This window comes from Alexandromys fortis, unplaced genomic scaffold, assembly GCF_014885135.2.
Source record: "Alexandromys fortis isolate MF-2015 unplaced genomic scaffold, M_Fortis_MF-2015_v1.1 scaffold_40, whole genome shotgun sequence".
Lineage (NCBI taxonomy): Eukaryota > Metazoa > Chordata > Mammalia > Rodentia > Cricetidae > Alexandromys > Alexandromys fortis.
Window position 1 is genome coordinate 3,180,690 of NW_026067966.1, and position 15,287 is coordinate 3,195,976.

Genomic DNA, 15,287 nt, shown 5'->3' on the forward strand with positions numbered 1-15,287 from the left:
CTCGTGGGCTACACAGAATATTAGAAATGGGTTAGAACAATATGTAAGAGCTAGCCAATAAGAAGCTGGAACTAGCCGGGCCAGGCAGTGTTTGAAAGAATACAGTTTCCGTGTAATTATTTCGGGCATAAGCTAGCCATGCGGGCGGCCGGGTGCCGGGGACGCAGCCCTGCCGCTCCTAATTCAACAAGGCATGGTGGCTCATACTTTTAATCCTATCTCTTGGGAAGTAGTAGAAGGCAGACCTCTATGAGTTCTAGGCCAGCCAAGGCTACTTGGTGAGACTTGGTCTCATAAAACAAATGAAAGTACAGGAAAAGGGCAATAGAATGGCTAACAGCACTCGGGAGAGGCATTTGCCTCTAGTCATGGTTGGTATGAGATCCATCCCTAGGGCCCAGGTATGGGAAGGAAAGCCCAACTCCTGTCAGTTTTCCTCTGGTCTCTCTCTCTCTGTCTCTGTCTCTCTCTCTCACACGCACACACACACACACACACACACACACACACACACACACATAAATAAATGAATCTAATCAAAAAACTCTTAAAAATCACAGGGCAGTCAGTAGGGGCAGGCATATACTAGAGGAAGAGAAATAGTAAAACCAGCTAATGTACTATGCTATAAATCAATAGAGAAAATTAATAAAAAGATAGGATTTTTGTCAATGATTGTATGATAAGCTTCAGTAACCAGGAAAACTGCATTTTTAGAACAATTTCTAGTGCATGAACAGTATTAACTATATGTAATCCTTTGGAGATCACTGAATTTTAAGAGATTTTCTTTGGATAGGTATTAAAGGAATGGTTAGAAATGATACATATGGAAATTGTTAGTATATTGACAGGAATTATGCTTACTTGTATAAATTGTATTATCAAAGTACCTTGATTTGTTGCTGTTGCACTAACCCAGACATATTTTCCATTTTCACAGTTGTAGTGTCTCCTTCTCTCTAGTGTTCGTTGCCTCTGTCTGCCAATTGTATCAGTTTCTTCACTTGTATTCACCCATCACATATGCTCATACAATGAGAAGAGTTCAGCTCTCTAGATGGAGAAGGCTCTTTTCCAGCTGGTACATACTTTTTAGCAGCCATATTGCTTATTTCCTCCTCAGTCTCTACACATTCATGTACCACATGACAATTACAAGTCTTGACCCAAGGCCATTTCATTTGCCAATGTATGTTCCTTACCTACATTTCACCCCGTTACTTTGCTTTGGCATATACTTGGTCAGTTTCATATTTGTTTGTTGAGTTAGTATTTGCTTTCAGAGGTTTGCAGAGAAGGAAAAGGTGTGTACACCCTATTCTTCTAGATATTGATGTGAGTTAAGGCTTATGCTTCATACCAGAAAACAGAGAACGTTGCGTTTATATTAGAAAAGAATCATTGAGCAATAGCCTTGACCTTTTCAGTAAAATAATAAATTATGTCTATTTTGAGTTAATATGTTGCAATCTTAAAAAGACTTTCTTACGATGATGGAGAATAATTAATTTACCACTGTTCCAATTAGCAGTCACAATGTCAGTGACTGACGTATTCAATAGTGTCTTACGTTTCCTTGAGATATCTATTTTTACATAAAGGAAATAAATAATGTGATAAAATTAAATAATAATTAAAATAAATCAAATTTTCTCACTATACATGTAACCCATGTTAACCCTTTCAAATCTGGAAAGAACACATTTTGTATGTGTCCACATAAGAGTAGAATATACCTTATCTTTCCTTGCTGTGGTTAAGTTTCTACTTGTAAACCTGAATTTGTTTCCGTATTTCTGTAGTTGAGAAGAAAACAAAATTATGACAGAGTGCCATAGGCCCCATTTTCCATGAAGCAGGACCTTTCCAGAACCTGTGGTATCTGTAACTTATAATTCTGTAATTTACATATAATAAAATTCTGCTAGTCAGCTTGTGAAGAAACTCTTCAGAATACAAGAGTATTTGATTGCTCCAGACCACGTGTTTATGTAGAAGTCTGCCGTAGTAGCACTATGGCTGTGACATGTTATGAAACACTTTCATATAGCCATTTTTCATGTTGTCATCAGGGATTTTTTTACTTCAGCTCATATAAATAGCTATGCAGATGTCATCAGTTAGTGTGTATTAAGTTCATTTGACTAAGGTTTTTTCTCATATATATTAATAAAAACATGTATACTATGGCTTTGTTTATCCATTTTTGCAGTTGGTTTAAGAATTAGAATCTTGATTCTTCAAATCAGGCGTCTATTTTGTGGCTGTCATAGCATCTGCACATGAGGAGGCAGTGTGGTGGTGTGTGAATAAGAGAGCATGAGGTTGGGACGTCTCCAGGAGAGTGCATGAGATCCTGTTGACGTGCTCTGACAGTACTCGCTCCAGCTGTAAGCAGTGGCTTGTGTCACAGTGTTGTAAATCAGGAACCCAAGTGCACTTGTCTTTTACATTGGCTGGAGAAAGAATATTGCCAGGAAAGGCCCATGGTGTGGACCTGGACATAAAGGGGAACCCGAGAATGCAGCCTTATGACTGTTTACTCAGAATTGCTGAAAGAAGACGGAGCAACTGAGCCTGGTGGTCATGAAGAGCTGTCATGAGAGAATTGCTCTGACTTATTTCTTATCTTAATCCACTAGCTCTCTTTTCCCAAGATGCCCTTATAACAGCCTTCCCTAAGGTCACTGGCTTAGAGAGGCTTAGTCCTTCCTTATATGTGTGACTTCTGTGGCTCATCAAAGCTGACACTTTTCTTCTTCTTCCCTTAATGGTTCATTCTTGCCCCTTTAAGACATTCTCTACGCACTCAATTACACTTATAAAATTGGAATAGTACCTTATTAATATTTTTGTTTCCCATTTAACACACTGTATTTTCACATTTGCTTTCAATGCTTGGAATCAAGTCTAGAGTGTTGTGCATGTTTTACAAGCACTGAACCACTGAACTTTATACCCAGCCCTCTTCAGCTTTAATTAAATATATACATGCAATATCCTTAAAACCCTTAAGAGATTAGAAACGATAACTTGATTTTGAAAGCTCAATATTACAGGATGGTATATTAAAATATATTCTAAAATATTCTTGAATTGTAAAGAAGAGGAATGGTTGACCAAATGTTGTAGCTTTAACAAATTATTTACAATGGACTTGTTGAGCATGCTATTGAATGTAATTGAGATCCAGGGCAAATGTGACCTAAATAGATCATCGGAACCTGTTGCTCTGTTTTATTATAGTCTATGAAATGATGGGGTTCTACTTTGAGACCTCGTCTAGTATTTCATGCTGTGATTTGTAAAGATGCATGCATTCAGAAGTTTGTATCAGGCTGTTCTCTGAACCACACTAGTCTTCAGTTAAACAAAAAGGGATAAAAAGTATCCCAAAATAGATTACATGATGCTTTATTAAACTTAAATTTTCTTAATGCAAATAAAAAAATAATGGCAAGAGAGAGACATTAAATAATAATATAATAAAAACTTCTAGATTAAATTAGCCTGTGTATTTCAAGGATATGTTGACCTCAAAATAGGAACCAGGAGATGTGCTACGTTGCTCTTGTTTCCACAGGAGAAAAAAGCTATGGATCAAATTACTAAAGATTCAATTAAAAAAAAAACTCTTCAAAAGAGAAATGACAGCTTATCCACAGAGGTGATAATCATACAGGTGGTAATTAAAACCTCATAAGGATTAGGGCAGGGTTCTGCTCTTGTCTTTATAAAAAAATACTCATCTTCAAAAAGTCAAGAGACCTTGGATGTTTGGATATCTTAAAAAAATGGCTTATGAGGACAGGTCATCTACAGGGTAAAATTTCATTCTCTATACATATATATTTATATCTAATACCCAGTGTAGTGTGCAGACGGGGGCAGGAGGGGAGGGGTGTCTCTGGTATAGAATCGGTCTGTGGGTTGGCAGCATCACAGAAGAATGGAAGTGGGCTAGAAGGAAAGGGGTAAAAGGGGCTGAAGGGAAGAACTAGGGAAATGTTGGGTCCTCTGCAGGAGGCTGAGTCTCTAGAGGGTGGAGGTGGAGCTGGCTTCCTTCTTTGCTTCTTCACTGAGTTCCGTAGCTTTTGATACTAGATCTTCATGACTAAGTGAGCTCTGTGTTTCTTTAGTTACAATTGTGTATTAAGGATGTTTACAAGTAGTTCTAGGAGTGCATCTGTTAAGAATGAAGTTATGTATTTTATTTACTTAAACACATCTGACTTGTTTTACCAGTAACATATTTGGTGTACGGCCCGTGGATTATACAGACGATGAAAATATAAAATCATTATTGCTGCCACCAGAGAAGAATGAATCATTCTCTACTAGCCAGTGCTCAGTCGTAAGTATGGATTTAGATTTGGGACATTTATTTTTTTATTGAACTGGGTTGTGAAAGGAGCATAGTAGAAAAACTTGCAGTTAGCAGGTATCTTTCACTCACCAACTATTGAGTACTTCTGGAGTACTGACTATTATGGATTCAAAGACACAATCACAGTACGTCTACGAAGAAATATTTATTAAACCCTGTGTAGTTTTCGCAGCGTTCATACAACAATGAATTTGACTAAAGCAACCCTTATTTCAAGGAATTTGCTTGCCAGTAAGAGGTAGAGAAAAATGGTCTGTGAATATGTAAATTGATAAATGCAGTCATTTCAGAAGTGGGTACACAAATGCTTCCAGAGTGATTTTGTATTGCGTAGCTAGGTGGAGGTGCTCAACTCCTGAACGACACTGCATCAGTGAGGGCTTTTTAAGAACCAATTTGAACTAAAACTTGAATTATGACGGGGAGGCAGCCAGGTGACCACATAAAGGACATTGTATAGAGACCCTCAAATAGACGAAATGGGCACATTTGGAGATTGCAGAGTTAGTAATTGCTGGAGATAGAGTTTGAGAATAGAAACCATTGAGAGTACAGGAGAAACTGGAGTGAATTTTGTCCTGAGCATTTGCTCTTTTGATTTAAAAGGAAATCACTCCTTTTTGTGCAGTGTGTGCAAGAGTGAAAGAAATATCACCTAGGATTGTGGCAAGCAAATGCCAGCATGACATGAAGAGCCTTGAAAGTCTGTAAGGAAAGTAATGAAGTTCAGTGTATGTTTATCCCAGCATTACTTTTCCTTGGGATTCTATAATGAGTCGGAAATGAGTAGAATTAATGTTACTGGAGGCATAGACTAGTTGGTGCCATTTGCTGGTATTGGAAAGGGAATCCTTCATCCTCTGCCAATTTTGCATCTATTGTTGGAACTGTTAAGTAGTAGTTGGCTATATGAGCCTGTGAATTAGTTAAAAGGTATAAGCACACAGTGGAAAAAAGACCTATTTCTTAGGAATCCATAGCCAAATGGAAGATATAAATGCAAAAAATCTTGGTATAAATTGTATTATATGATAAAAGCAATGAAATGTGCAAAAGCTATAACGTGTACAGTAGACTCGAGGAGCCTCACTTCAGGAGCTGTCAGGAAGAACTTCAGAAGGTGATAGAGTGTCGGAGGGAAAGTGAGCTGATGGGTGCTGTTGTGGAAGTGACAGAAAATTCCTAATCAGAAACACTTGACTGTTATAAAGACCATCCTATTGGCAACTGTAATTGCACTGAGAACCCATGCTTTTGCCATTACTTGCCATCCTTGATTTAGTGACTCTGGTGTTACTTGTGTGTCCTTGTTCCTGTTGAATGGTTGCTGCAATTCTAGTTGTGATAGTGGCTATCTTGAAGGAGTCTTGTAGCCTTCACTGAGGTCTTCCTTGTGTTTTATTGGTTAGAACTCACTGCATACTGTTTGACATACTGAGGGATAGAGATGGAGCAGATCTTGTAGGGAGGCTACCTGCACAAAAATCTGCCTTTTTTAGTGTAGAAAATGGGAAGAATGTGTTCTGCTTGGAAAGCCAGCACAGCTTCTCAGAGGAAGGTGTAAAATGCCCTCAGAAATGTAAAGAACTATTGGGGTTAGTGTGCAAGGCGCATGAGGAATGCTAAAGTAGTTTTAGGGTGAAACACTAGATTGGGATAAGCCTATGAAAGGCCTTAACTTTCCTTAATAGGTACTTCAGATTTAGTGCGGCATTTTCAGTATGGAACAAGATGGTCTGAAGGATAGCATGGAGTCAGAAGAAATGCAGGTTGAGTGGAGGCTGCTGTAATAAAGTCCAGGATTAACAGGGTCTGAAATTATGGGTGATGGTGTTGAGATGAGGAGAGGAGAGAGACATGGGAGGGAGCCCACTGTATTTTCATATTTGTTCAGATGATGAGGGATTTGCAACAACACTGACCAAACTATCTTATTGTCTTAATCATTGATATGTGGCTAAGGAAACTCATGGATGATAAATCCGTGTGAGTGGAGGCGGTAGGTTCTGTGCATTCATTAAGAGGTAGTTTACATCTGGGATGTCACCTCTAACCATTACCACACTCCTCTCTCAGCCCAGGCTGCTTTGCTGGCTCTTGTCAGGCTGCCATGACACAACGACTGTTTTGCAGAGCCCTGTTGTCCAGAAAGAGCAGTGCAGTAGTGACTGACGCCACTGCTTAGTGACAGCCTTCGCCTGAGGTTGTTAGAATTTGGTGTGGTCATAGGTGCTATCCCTGAGAACATTTGTCTTTTGTTTTAGACTGCAGTCTGATAAATGTGTTCCAAATGATAGTTTGGGAAATGAAAAGGACCTCTTTAATTTCTTTCTTTTAAAAATGGGAAAACTGAAAGGTCGTGATTTGCCCAGGATTATTAACCAGACATTAAAACATTTTTTAATGGGCCAGTTAGGCCTCAGATATCTTAAGTCTTAGGTCAGCCCTCATTCAGTTCCACCATACTTTACAAATTAGTACTTATTTAATTCATTTATACTTGAACTCCCTGCCAGAGCATAGTATATTTAAGCTGTCATCATAGATTATTTTAGATGTGTCAGAAATACAGATACCTTTATGGTATTCTTTAACTCTGATTATGGTAATTACTTTCAGAAAGGGATTTTTATTTTGAAATTTAAGAAACATACACTCTGTATTCCATTGGCATTGACTTTATGTCTTTTTGTTTATTGAGATAGGCCTTCATTATGTAGCCCAGGATAGCCTGAAACTTGCAACCTACCTGCTTCTGCCTCAAAGGGTAAGATGTGTACAACACCATGGCCAATCTTCTTTATTCTTGGTGACTGATATGTGGCTAGAATGCTAGTAGATGATAAACAGGTCTGTGTAAGTGGAGATGGTAGAGTATGTGCAGTTGTTAAGAGCTAAGGTCTAGGATGTGATGATCTTAGCTGCCACCAGACTCCACTTGTTCAACCTGGCTGTCTTGCTGAGTCTGTAGTTGATCAAATATATTCCCTTTCAGATCCTAAGCTTTAGCTATTTTCTCTGCCAAAAACAGGTTTGAGGAGCCAGGGTTACTCCCTCCTACTTACTTACACCGTTCAGACCCAATTGTACCTGTCAGCTACTTATTTATACTGCTAGGAGCTGAACCTAGAAACTTATATTTGCTGGGTAAGCAGTCCACCCTTGAGCTACAGCCCTGGTTTTGGACCATTTATTAAAAATAGCAATCCCTCAGTGCTGCTCACCTCATTCACCCCCTTAACCCCCTTTAGCATACAGTTGAGAAATAGCATTATACTCTTCCTGTACTTTATTTCTCCCTTTCCTATTAGAATCTAAGCTGTATGAGGGCTGGGACTGGTTCACTGCAACAGGTCTTTTGCATGGAGAACAGTGTGGCAAGTACCAAGTGCTTGGTTACATGTGTGTTGATGGTGAGCAAGCTTTTAAGCCTGAAAGTGGCAGGTGCATTGAACACTGGTCCCAACATGATACACTTGCTTGATAGTAGAGTCTAGAATGTTTGTATTGCAAGCTGTACTGATGAGCTCCTTCAGGGAATGTGCAGATGGGTAGAGGTGATAAGTTGATGCGGTTTAATCCATCTGTGTCTCATTCAGAATTGTGTTTCAAGTAAACTTGGTGGCCCTTCTTTGAGGCTCAGAAGCAACCTCTGGTCTTAACCAAAAGCATCCTTCCATGTTCGTTTAGGGACTTTTCTGCCCTTGACTCCTTATAGCAGCATGCTTACCTTTTCTAGTCATTTCTTGATTCTTTAAAAAATTTTATTGTATTTGCTTATGTTGATGTGTGAGTGTGCGTGTGCCTAGATATGCACATATAGAGGCAACAGGAATCATTCTCTCCTTCTGCCACTTGGGTCCTGGGGGTCAAATTCAAGTTGTCAGGTCTGGCTGCAAGCTCCTCCTCCCTCAGAGCCATCTCTTTAAGCCCCACTTAGATGCTTGATAAATTTATTAACAATTTAGATAACAATTTTATCGAAGAAAAATACCATGTTGAATTTAAGTTTTGAGTTTGTTTAATGCTAAGAAACATAATCTCTAAGTCTCTATAAAGTGAGGTTTTTATGTTTGGGTTTTTTAAAGCATCATGGTTTTGAGATCCCCATATGTGAATTAAATGCACAGCCCCTATGATGTCAATCCAAAGTCAACATGTGACTGGAAGCGGTTTGTTTTATTATAGCATTTCTTAACTATAAGGTAGTAGTACCAGTTTTTCTATTTTATGCAAATTTAAGAAGACTTTGACAGGGAAATGCTTGACCTACTTTGATGCTTCCTTGATTGGCACAAAAAGTATTGTATGCTATATTTAGAAAAGATATATTTTCATTTATTTTATAGAAAGAACTAATTTAGCTAAAGTGGAGTCATGTAAATCAAGAAGCAGTGTGTTCTCTTCTGAGCTATTTTGATGGCATTTATTTAATGAGAATGAATTTTGACAATTGATTTTTAATATTGTAATTGTACAGTTTTAAAACTCAACTGAACTAGTTTCATATTACAAAGTATTTACACTGTTTGGATTTGACTTGGCTACCTTTTCTTACAGAAACTAGTAAGGCATTTATATGGGAATGTGACCATGTCTAGTCAAACTTTTGTTATCAGAACCTTAACAGAGTAAATTTAGCTTGCTGAACTTAAATTGCCAAGCACTGTCATTTAAAAGACTTACTGTGATATTTTTGTATACCTACTTACTATATAGTAGATCTCATTTATTGTGAATGAATTGAGTTCAACTGTTTATAAATTTCACCAACAACTTAGCTGTCATATGTAGGGAGTCTGAATGAACGATCACTGTTCTGGTATGTGAAGTTAATGTTTAAATACTAGCCTCCTCTCACCTAGTTGCTGAACTGTGATGGTGCCTGTGCCTCTGTTGTTTCCTTCAAATGTTGCAGAGCCCTTGAAAGCCCAGATGTCCAGTGCACATTTGTACTCACTGCATGTGAAGGCCCCCGTGTCTTGTGTTGTGTGTGGCATCTTTTCCTTAGTGCAGTAGTGCTGGGTATGCATGTTCCTCTCTAGATCATTCCTTCTCCTTCACAGGCGGATTTTGTCTAATTCCAGTTCTGTTTTTTCCATCTTTTGCATGCTCCACCGTGTCATTGTTCCTCTGCATCGTCTCTTCTCATCCCACCTGCTGTTAACTGGTGCTGTTTGTCTCCTGTAAGTGCTGAGTGTGAATTAGATATTAAGCTGAAATCATTAGTCTCTGTAAGTCAGCCTTTCCTTCTTATGAGCATGAGCAACTCCCTCCTGTTTGTGGACCTACTTTCTTCACCCATTAGTTCACTTGCCTGTGTTCATCTTTTTGTTTCAGTATCAAGAATTCATTTTTTTCAGAATTAGAGCTGAATTTTCAAAATAATCTTAGCTTAAACTGAATAGAGCAGGTTTGTGTTTGCCTCTTTGAAGAGGGTATGAAATCGGTCATTTTTAAATGGCTGTTTTAGGTTATTGGGGACAGAATGAAATTATGAAACGCTACAGGAATCCAGTTCAGCATCAGGAAAGGAAGCTTGCCTGCATGGAGAGAGCTATTCCAACTGACACTGATGGGAGGAAAATGATTAGGAAATAGTTATTCAAATGGATTGAGTATTAGAATTATGGGTATTGATTCAGTAGGAACGACTGGGGATTATTAGCTGGAGTAAGGCAATTCATAAAATAAATCCCATGCCTAATGGCTTGTGCCTTCTCTCTGTGTTCCTTACATGTTTTTACCATGGTGCCTCTCCATGTTTCACTACCAGGTGACTGCTGGACAGCGAAGGAATGGGCCATTGGTGCTGATAGGCAGTGGACTTTCTTCACAGCAGCAGAAAATGCTCAGCAAACTCGAGACAGTTCTTAAGGCTAAAAAATGTGCTGAGTTTGACAGTACAGGTGAGGTGTTTGATTTCTTCCTAAATAATGTTTTAAAAAGTTAGTCCCTTTAAAGAGTGAACTTCAGTAATTTATGTTTTAAGAATTGGCTTATGGTTATATATTTTGCGTCTTGTAATCTAGGCTGTTTCTATTAATGTCCTAGGAAATGTAAAGTGTGTTTTACTTGTTTTGGGGGATTTGGAGCTGTTCACGTTGCTAGTAGGCAAGTGCATTACCACTTACCTACATCCTTAACAGGAGCTGTAAAGTTAAGCTTTACACTTATTTTAGGGTAGAGTACTGTTAAGAACAGATTTGAGTTTGTTACTAAAGTATAACACAATGTGATATCACAAATCATTTGAAAATAGTTTAAAAACTTGTATTTGTTAATATACTTTTACGATCTATTTTTCATGTTGATGGCCAAGTTAAAAAAAAAGTATGGAATAAAAGAAACATTATATTCAATATAAATTTCCTTTGGTGAAAACTTATGTGTTAGTTAATAAAATAGACTTAACTGCTTATAAAAAACCAGGAAGTTATTTTGGTTTTTCCTTACTGCTTTTTTTAGTAACTCATGTCATTGTTCCTGATGATGAAGCTCAAAGTACTTTGAAGTGTATGCTTGGGATTCTCAATGGATGCTGGATTCTGACGTTTGAATGTAAGTACTGGATTTGGGAGGATTACTAGACTAGTTAGATACTCACTGCTTTGAAAAGGATTCATGTATTATTGGTGCCCTGCAGATATTTTTAACAAATGTGCATAAATATGCTCTGATTTTAATGTAGTTTTATTCTGCAATACCAAGTATATTATAAAGAATTAATGTAGTTTCTTGTTAGATTTGAAGTCTAAATAGTCCATATTAATGTTAAATGGTGTATTTGACAAAATATACTCATGATTTAATCCATTTAATGGTGTATCTATGAAGTGAAATTAATTTATTGCTTTCCATTTAAAATGTCTACAGTATTAACCTTTTAGTCTCATGACTGACTCAGTCCTTTTAGGCAGCTGTTGGGGGAATTTACCATTTCATTCTACATGTCTGATTACAGCAGCCATTACGTCAGCCTCCACTGAAACTTTCCCTGTTTCTCTCATTGCTGTGCAGTCATATGCCATCACCAGAGCTACCTTCCATCTCCCCTGCTGTGCTGTACGCTGCTTTTCATACTCCCCCACCCACCCAGCTTTTTCCTCCAGAACCTTACGTGTCTCCTCCCTCTTCCTAGTTAGTTTCTTTTCCCTGGTACTTGAAGTATCTGCTTTTTGGTAGGATAGGCTAAAATATGATGGCAGATGCACCAGCTGTCTTTAAGTACTTTTTGAGAAAGCTAAGTGGCTACAAAGGACTGACAGGGAAGTCTTATGATAGATCATTGAGAACCTGATGTTGCTTATGCTCAAGAATGATGGAGGGCCCAAATTTCTCAGACTTGCCACACACATATGCACATGGAGTTGCTTTGTATTGTGATTTGTTAATCTTCCAGAGTTCACTGCTAACACTGGATACTGCAGTCTTCTATAATGACAATTATACCAAAACAGAAGATTGAGTATATTAGTTTTAAGAAGAACATTGTATATTAAAATTCATTAAAAAAGAATTGGCTTTGTGCTTTGAAGGCCTTGTGGTAGAGTGATGATCAAGATCTTAAGTTTGAAGGCGATTTGATTTGAAGAGCAGTTTGGTATTACCTGTCAGTACTCATGTCCTCCTAATCGGCTTCCACTTGCTCCCTGTGGTACTAGTCAGCTCTTTTGGGTGTGATTGCAGTGTGAGAAACCATGCTATCTTTTCTCCTTGTTCTCTGTTAATAGTTGCTCCCGGTCTAAACCAGCTTGCGAAGCATGATAATTGATTGGCAGTATGATTAGCACTATGCCTGTGCTTGAACTTTGTTTGTTTGTTTTGTCTTCCCTGTCTATAGTAAGTCTCTTTGAGTCTCAGTATATAAAAACTTCAAGTGCCTCTAATGTTATGACTTCCTTTATACCACACCTGGGCCAGAACCATTGCCAATGGTTAGAATTAGTAGATTTATTTTAATATCAAGATCCTTATTAATAAAGAAGCCATGTGGGATTTTGAATAATGTGATGTTTTTGAACTTTAAGTCTATTTAACAATTTGCTGAACTGGCATTTGGTTACATGTACAGGCTATGATGCATTTTCATAAAACCTATCTTCTGTAGGAAATGTGAATTTTGTCACTCTTAATTATTTTTATAGAATCACTGATGAACTCAAGCTGACTTAATTGTGTGATATCTGGTGATTCTTACAGTAGTGACTATATCCTCTAATACAGATGATTCTTTTAGGATAAAGAATGGATAAGCTTTCTTATTAAAGTTTATGTAGAGCCCATGAAGAAGTAAGTTCAAAATTTAAGACAAGTATTTAAATTGTCCCTAGGTCACTGGGCTTGTAAAGGTAAGTTATATACTCCCAAGTGTTTCTTTGCTGACAGAGATTCCCCAGTCTGTTTTTTTGGTATCAAGCACCTCAATTTCATTTATTGAAAAATATTTCAGAGCAATTCAGAATTGTCTGAAAATCATATATATTAGAGAAAAATGAAGGGGATTACTGCTTTCAAAATCAGTTATAGGCATGCATGACTTATAAAACTTTCTTGAGTAGGATTCTAACCATTAGTTTGTTAGTAGACAAAATTAATTGGAATAACTACTTATAAACTTAATAATATTAACCTTTTATAGTGTTTTCCATAAACAAATGAATTGAAGAAGGATTTTCATCATGTATGTCCTGTACTTGTGTGTGAAGACTGGAGGTTGATAGCAGATGTCCTAGGCTCCCACCTTTGTTTTTGAGACAGAAACTCAGAGATTAGCTGGACAGGCTCACCGCCGTCTGGAGATCTGCCTGTCTTGCAGACTGTTTCCCACTTCGCTGTGCTAGACCAGTTATTCTCAACTTTCCTAATGCTTTTTGTATAGTTCCTCATGTTGTGGTGACCCAACTATAAAACTGTTTTTGCTGCTACTTCATAACTTTAATTTTGCTATTGTTTTGAGATATAAATATCTGATATGCAGGATGGTCTTAGGGGAGCCCTGTGAAAGAGTCCTTCAATACTCAAAGGGATCATGGCCCACAGGTTGAGAACCGCTGCTCTAGCCTTGCATCTGAACTGAGCAGGGCGGATACTCTTTGGTGGTGTTTTCTGATTGGTTAGTTGATTTGAGTAATTTGACTCTAAAAAGACTGATACCAAGAGTTCCTTTTTAAAGTAGACTTCTGTAGTTTTAAAGATTAATGTAATTTCTGATTTGCTCAGTAAACTTTTGGACATTTAGACAATTTGTTCTTTAAATAGACAGTATTGGTCTTAGTGTCAGTACTGCTTCCCAAGCTTTGTTTACAATGTTTTGATGGTACACTAATGCATTTTGTGATGGGATTGGTTTGCTTTTTTTGTATGCATTAAATAAAATAAATTTGACATTTTGTCTCAAGAAGTATATGTTTATTTATAAGTGTACTTATAACTAGAATATTAACTTGAAGTATAGGATAAAAGTAAATGATTACTAAGTATGACAAAATCTGCTGTCCTATGACAATATTTTCAGTGATACTTCCAACTGAATCTTTATGATAGGACGTGTGCAGGTTAGTTTTTTGTGACTTGACACAGATAGGGTCATCTGGGAAGGGGGAGTCTTGGTTGAGAAAATACCTTCAACAGATTAGTTTTTGGGCATTTCTTCATTATTGATTAATGAAACATTAATGATAGTGGAAGGGCCCAGCTCACTGTCAGTGGTGTCACCTTTGGGTAGGTGGCCTGGGCCATATAAGAAAGGTAGCTAAAGCGCGGTGGTGGTGGCACATACCTTTAATCCCAACACTCAGGAGGCAGAAGTAGGCGGGTCTCTGTTAGCTTGAGGTCAGCCTGGTCTACAAGAGCAAATTCCAGGACAGGTTCCAAAGCTACAGAGAGAGAGTGTCTCAAAATAAATAAATAAATAAATAAATAAATAAATAAATAAATAAATAAATAAATAAAATAAAACAAACAAACAAAAAAAAGGTAGCTGAATAAGCTAGGGAGAGTAAGCCAGGAGGCATTCCTCCATTGCTATGCTTCAGTTCCTGCCTTCAAATCCTGGTGAGAGGATGTGATCAGGACATTTAGACTGTGTGTTACAAATCCTGGTGACAGGATGTGATCAGGACATTTAGACTGTGTGTTACAAATCCTGGTGAGAGGATGTGATCAGGACATTTAGACTGTGTGTTACACAGTCAGCCCTCATTTCATCGCCTCACTCATGTCACAGTGAGCTTATTTCTCTGTCGCGTAGCTGCCACCTGACCCTTGAGAGAGTGTGGTGGCGGTGTATTTTATTTTCTATTTTGTCTTTGTGTAGAAAGTGTGAATTTTTTTTGATTGTAGTGCACCCATAGTCTATTTGACTAAAAATTCTAATATAATTCCATTTTCTAAAGAAGATTCCTTTGGCTTTTACAGCCTGAGTGTCAATTTTCAGCTGAATCAGACAGGAACTCCATAGATGTTTATTTATTGTCATTCTGAGTGACATAAATTCCTAGTTTAGTTCTAATGCCTTATCTGTTCAGACTCTTGGTTTTGATATGGAGTGATGTTTATGTATTCTAAGTTTCTTAATGGAAATTTGTTGACTAAGTGATATTTAATTCCATGCTTTCAGTTATGACGAGCCAGAAGCCATAGCAATAGCAGTTGATTAATTCCACAACTTTGTGTTTTCTAGCTTTTAAGACGTGAAGATACTTTTTTGCTTTCCATGTAAGACGGGGAGGGCTTCTCTTCCTGAGGACATTCTATAGATCTGTATCTTTAAGCTCCACCCACCTTTATGTGTTCTCTCATGATGTTGTGTCACTGTGTGTCTGTGGTAGTTTGAATGTCGCTGGCCCTCATAGGAGGGGCGGCTCTGCTGGAGTGTGTCTGGCCTTGTTGGAGG

General features: G+C 37.8%; 1 protein-coding gene across 2 annotated transcripts in view; it reads left to right on the top strand.

Annotated features, from left to right (window-relative positions):
* Bard1 (BRCA1 associated RING domain 1) overlaps positions 1 to 15,287 on the top strand; it is a 68,186-nt gene that overhangs the window by 39,544 nt on the left and 13,355 nt on the right. Inside the window, exons 7-9 of one of the 2 annotated variants that reach the window (XM_050154269.1) lie at positions 4,249 to 4,357; positions 10,182 to 10,299; positions 10,859 to 10,951. In XM_050154269.1, the coding sequence (XP_050010226.1) occupies positions 4,249 to 4,357; positions 10,182 to 10,299; positions 10,859 to 10,951 (320 nt within the window). Of the gene's footprint in view, positions 1 to 4,248; positions 4,358 to 10,166; positions 10,300 to 10,858; positions 10,952 to 15,287 lie in introns of both variants that reach the window. The other variant, XM_050154268.1, reaches the window with a different exon arrangement.